The sequence below is a fragment of the Varanus komodoensis genome, unplaced genomic scaffold, assembly GCF_004798865.1.
Source record: "Varanus komodoensis strain SLA01 unplaced genomic scaffold, ASM479886v1 scaffold12, whole genome shotgun sequence".
NCBI lineage: Eukaryota > Metazoa > Chordata > Lepidosauria > Squamata > Varanidae > Varanus > Varanus komodoensis.
In genome coordinates this window covers 17768308-17774307 of record NW_025335349.1, presented here as the reverse complement: position 1 = coordinate 17774307, position 6000 = coordinate 17768308, and the positions used below count along the sequence as shown (strand labels likewise).

The following is a 6000-nucleotide window of genomic DNA, read 5'->3' as shown; positions in this document are numbered from 1 at the left end:
TTGTGTCTCTCGGGGACCCGCATACCAGATGAACCCCCTCCCCCCTGTACTGTGCGGGAGTCCCCTCGAACTTTTTGCCTTCTGCGGGCGGGATGCGCCCCTCTTGCTCGAGTCCGCCCCATCCATTCTAAGCTCTGGGGTTGCTGTGCGCGTTGCGTCCCAGCCTCGCTTCCGAAGCAAGCGCCCGCCGGCCAAAAGCCCAAGAAGCGCCACCCCGCAGCCGCCCTTCGGCTTCTCTCCTGGAGCGGCGGCGGCGGCGGCGGCGGCGGGCGGGCTGGGCCAGGCGGGCGGGCGGGCGGGCGGGCAGCCGGCGGCGGCGGCGGCGGCGGCATCTCCACGTGTCAGGGCGGGGCGAGCGCGGCGGGGCCAGGCAGGGCTGGGGCTGCGGAGCGCCAGCAGCGGGCGGCAGGCGGCAGGCAGAAGCGGCGGCGGCGGCGGCACGGGGAGAGCGCTGCCGCCCCTCTAGCGCCTTCGCAGCAGCCTCGGCCGGGGCGAGGCGCGCGATGGGCCCCCTCAGGGAAAGCACCAAGGTGAGGGGGCGATGCGGGCGCGGTGCGGGTAGCGGGGCTGCCTCTCAGGCAGGTTTGGGCACGGAGCGAAGCTTGGGATGGGAGAGGTGGCGCGGCAGCGCCTTCCTCCCCGCAACCCGTTGGACTACAACTCCCATCTCCACCGCGGACTGGGAGAGCTAGCCCAGCGCGTCCGGATCAGGGAAGGCTGGCGTAGGGTCCGCGGAGATCTCCATCGCAGACGCAGCGTGCCTGTCCGACACACGCGTGGCAGGCGCACGGGCTCCCTCCTGAAAGAGGTGCGCGTGCACGCCTCGCCTTGTCTGTCTGCGCTGCCCGGTGCGCGCCTTGGACGTGTGTCTTTCCGTGTGGTGTTGAGCCGTGGCAAGATCTAGCCCTACCCTGCCCTGCCCTATCCTGCCCTGCTCCCGGTTTTTGCACCAGGGACATCATAGGAAGGTGCTGAAGTGGATCTTATGCGCCTCCTTCCCGGCCCTGGAAACACCGCTCGCAAAAGCAGCGACGGAAGCTAGAAAAGAAGCTAGAGAAGCGGCAGAAAGGCTAGAAAAGAAACCGCAGAAGCGAGAATCAGCCCAGACTGCAGATTCTGCAAGCTGACATCCCCATCCTACGTGGGTATCAGGGTGTGTGTCTCGGGTGGAGATCTATGGGTTGGCCGTGTGTGCAGGCACAGACTGGGCTGAGAGGCGATCCATCTGCGGGTGTGCATCTTACGCTGCCCAAGGGAATGGTGTCATTGCCCCCACCCCACTGCAACGGCTGTTGGTCCTCCTGGCCATTCCTGGCAACAGAGGAGCATCCTGCCTTGGTGCCTGAAGAGTCTGACATCATTCCTGCTGCTCTGCCCCTGCTGCAGATCTCCCTCTCCAGGGCAGGGTGGGGGACCAAGCTCAAGAATTACGTCAGCTCGGAGCAGAGAAGGCTGCTCAGAATCCCCCTTCGTCTGGATCTTCCCACTCTTGTCGCCTGTAGCTGAATCCAAGTGGGGAGGCTTGTAGGGACAGTGCAGGTGGTGGCAATGCTGATGATGGCTGTGATAATTGCCTCCAGGAGCCATTCCAGCTGGTCCAATTTTAGAACAATCAATGCATGGTTGTTACTCGATTGTTCCCGGAGCTCCATAAACATCCAGTTTAGAAAACCGTCATGTTTAATTTTGATGTTGGTATATCTGTCTCTCCAGCACTGGGGTATACCTCTAAATGGACTTTTTCTCCCAAGAGATGGAAGCTAATTCACATCCATTAAGTGTGCATATTATATTGAGCTAGCAGCTGGGGGGCTTGAGGGGTGGGCAGGAATAGGACTATTACAGAAGGGTTAAAAAGAAGTGGAGGAAATACATTCGCAGATCATTGAATTACCCCTGTTAGTGCATTATGATTGATTTGCCTTGGAGTCTGCACTTGATAGCTATTTATAACCTATAGTGGGACAATGGGAAGCACCACAGAAATGAGAAAGCTTTCAAAATCTTTTTGATGTCCTCAACAGCAGGTTGGTGGTGGGGGAGAACTGGAGTGGGGCAGGGGAGGTTGATAAGATGTTGTAGTCAGCATAGCTGGATAACCTGAAGAGAAGATCTGGGGATCACCAAAGCTTGCATGTTTTTTGTGATCTGTTTGTCAACCTAATTAAAGCTAATTCGGTAGATGCCCACTGTATAGATTTTGAAACTTTTCTTCCAGTAAATACAGCAGCCAAACTCAGCTTCCCAACATGTCAACCTGTACCAACATTGTGGTCTCCAGGTATTTTGAATTCCGGTTCTCAGAATTCCTATTCAGTGGGCATTCTGGCTAGAAAGTTAGGGGTTTCAGTCCAACACATCTACAGATCACCAGGCTTGAAAAGGCAAAAACATATTTGTTATATTGATGTTTCTTTTTCAGGGCTGACACATTCACACATTTCAGTTATGTGGTTGCCCAAAGTGAAATGAGTAGTGGAAGCCACTGAAAATGATTTCTGCATGGGCAGGTCTCCACACTACTTTGTTATGTTACGTGTGCACATGTGCAATAGTAATAATTATGTGCAATTTAATATAATAATGTTTCTAACTGGCTCACCTGTGAATATTAAAATCACATCTGGAATGCATTATTAAAAACAAATCCAACTACTGCAAAAGTGCAAATCAGTACAAAGAACAGTATGTGTTGACACACCATTGATTACAAGCCAGAAAAGGCCTGGATGAACAAGTGTGTTTTCAAGGAGGCATTTGAAACCTTCCATATTTTCTGCCTTCCAAACTGCATGGGGGAGGGCTTTCCAGGGGGTGGGCACCACCACCAAGAAGGCCTACCTCAGAGATATCAAGTGGCAACATTCTGTGGTTCATGGAAGTGAGCCCTGCTCTGAAAATCTTGAACATTGGCTGAAGATATACTCTGATAGGAAGAAGGAAGCTTCCTTAGCTGTACCAGACCATCAGTCCATCAAGCTCACAATGGTCTACAATGGCAGCAGCTCTTTAGAGTTTTAGGCAGGGATTTTCCTCAGCCCTATCTGAAGATGAAGTGTAAAACCTTCTATCTATGTGTTCTTCCACTGAGCTACTACTTTTCTCCATTTCCCAACTGCCAGTGAGGGTGTGGAGTGGATGGATCCCATTCATTGTTGCCAAAGCACACCTTTCACTCTTATCAGTGGAATGCCACTGATGCTCTGTCCATGTAGAAGCACTTTGGGGTGGTGACCACTCTTCTGATGTCAAATTTTAAGCTGTGTCTTTGGTGAGGCATAGCAATGACACATCTTTTCTCACTGTCATTGAAAGGAGCACAAGATGCAAGACAAGGAAATTTGCCGCAGCCGTATTCCGCGCCTGGTCCTCCGGCCCCATCTCCCCCAGCAGCACTTACATCATCAGAAAGTGTCCCCAGCATCTGAGTCTCCCTTCTCTGAAGAGGAAAGTAGAGAATTCAACCCCCTCTGCTCCTCTGGAGGGTCCACAAGGACAATCAGCAGCAACAGCTTTTGCTCAGGTACTCAAAGATGGTGTCTCCATGGAAATGTGGATGTGTAGGCCTGATTTGTTTGTTTGTTTTTAATGGCAGAACCTTGGAGATCATCCAGACAGGCTTAGACCAAGAACTGTTAATGTCTGAAGCAAGGAATAAGAAAGTGCCCCTTCATCATTCCATAGGCAGAAGATGCCTGAGCTGCCTGTTGAATCCTACCTAAATACAGATGATAGGACAGTATCTTTCACCACACCTGAGGGCTGCAGGCCAGTTTAGGGGATGAGGACAGGCCATGTGACTTGGTCCTCCAACAGAGGAAGGGAGAGTTCAAGTCCTTCCTCCAACAACTGCTGCCTAGGGTAGTTGATACACTCTGCCTTAAGGTAGGACTGGCCTTGCATGTAATTCAGAGAAGGAGAACCACCTCCAGAGAAGGAGAACCACTTTGTGAGGCAGTCTATTCCACTTCCAAGCAGCTATTAGGCAGTTTCTCCCAAAGTTTAGCCAGATATGCAAGTTCAGCACTTTCTGTTCACTACTGCCCTTTGGAGCAACAGAGAAACAAGTCTAGAATCAGTGCCGGATCAGACAAAGGCCTAGCTAGTTCAGCATTCTTTTCCCCACCAGATGCCTGCAGGAAGTCCACAAGCAGGACATGGGTACAACAAAACCCTTCTGCTTATGGTTTCCCAACTATGCCTATACAAAGCCATTCTGCCTCTGCTACTGGAGCTATGTTGTTGTTACGTGCTATCAAGCCATCTCTGACTTACAGAAACTCTATAAATAAAAGCCCCCCAGAATGGCCTGTCCAGAACATTCCTGCTTAACTGTTCTAATTTCAAAGCTGTGACTTCCTTTATGAAGTCAATCCGTCATTTATTTGGCCTTCCTTTTCTTCTTTTGCATATAGCTATCATGACTACAAGCCAGTGGTAGGATTCTCCTCCATGAATTTGTTTAATCCCCTTTTAAAGCCATCCAAATCAGTGGCTGTCCTTACATTTTGTAGAAATGAATTCCATAGTTTGATAAAACACTGAGCGAAGAAGGACTTTGCAGATTATACCACCATTCAATTTCATCGGATGGCCATGAAATATAATATTATGACAGTGGAAAAAACTTTCTGCCCTTAAGGAAATGGAATAACTCTCCAAAGGGCTTCTTGTTAACTAGCACACTAGCCAAAATCTGTGGAAAATCACTGTTTACTGAGTGAGAGCAATCAGTCTATCAGATATGTGGGTCCTGATAGGCATACACATATATTTCTGTCATTTTCCATGCACTGATTTGCTTGGGTGTGTATAGAGCAATGTAGATAAAAAGAAGGTTGTTGTTCATTCAATTCAGTCCTGAACCTATTAAACATTTGTCTCTGATTGAACTCAGATGTTGCTGTTTGGATTAGGAGGTGTTTATCTTAAGAGTCCCATGGAAAAATGGCATGTCTATTTTAACTGAGCCAAGGTTTATACATTTTGACAGTCTTAAAGGGCAATGTGTGTTCAGGAAAAGTTTGAATTTTTGTGTGTAAAATGTAAGGAGTAATAAAAACCAATGACAACAACAAAAACCCTAAAGCCCTGTATAGTCCTTACATCATTAATAAGGATTGACTCACCAGGCATGTGTCATGTACCAAAATTGATTTTCGACACCAGACTTCCCACTGATTCACTGTATCCCATGGGTGGGTCAATAATAAAATGATGAGCACAAGCTGTGTTGATTGTGGCAATTACAGTATGAAATGGAAAATATATATTTTCTTCCCCAAAATACATTAAGGGCACAGAACTATGCATATTTAGACAGAAATAAATCCTACATTTCCCTGCATCTCTCTACTAGCCAAGAACAAATTTCTGTCTAAACATGCTTAGGATTGCTTCCTGAGAGTACAATCCTACTTGTGTCTACTCAGATGCAAATTCCACTGAGTGCTGTGGGGTTTACAAGCCAAAAGACTTAGGATTGCAGTCTAGGATATTAATTTGATTAATGGAAATGTTCCTCCAACTACAGAGTAACTAAAAGCTTTAGCTATATCTAATGGGATGACTCCAATGTTAGTCTAGGTTAAGCCTCATTCATTGTAGAGGGTCTGCTTTAAGTAGGATGCACTGGTTCTTTGCAGAGATGATTTGAAGAAGTTCTCATGGAAGAAGCAGAAGTGATTTCTTAATTATAAACACTGCAGGCACACATTGGCTTTCTACTACTTTAGATATCATGATTTCCCTCACAATGAGTGCTGAGACAAATAGGGTGATGAGAATTTTCTTATGGTGATGAGAAATCTTTGACTGTGAAGAGAATTCAGAACAGTTTTCTTACGTCTTCCCTAAAATTCTCAATTATTCCTGGGAAGAAATGGTGGCCATTAAATAGGCCATGACAGTGTGAGCTCCAGAACTTACTGAAAATGCCTGACAATCTGGGCCCAACCGCCAAGAGGTTTCATTGACATCCCATAAGGAAAACATTGCCCA

The 6000-nt window shown here is 48.1% G+C and overlaps 1 protein-coding gene across 2 annotated transcripts in view; it reads left to right on the top strand.

The window, feature by feature from the left end:
- The first annotated feature begins 399 nt into the window (after nt 1-399).
- SYBU (syntabulin) overlaps nt 400-6000 on the top strand; it is a 43604-nt gene continuing 38003 nt past the window's right edge. Inside the window, exons 1-2 of one of the 2 annotated variants that reach the window (XM_044421789.1) lie at nt 400-530; nt 3316-3523. In XM_044421789.1, coding sequence (XP_044277724.1) covers nt 504-530; nt 3316-3523 — 235 coding nt within the window. In that variant the 5' untranslated portion in view covers nt 400-503. Of the gene's footprint in view, nt 531-913; nt 1142-3315; nt 3524-6000 lie in introns of those variants that run through there. The other variant, XM_044421790.1, reaches the window with a different exon arrangement.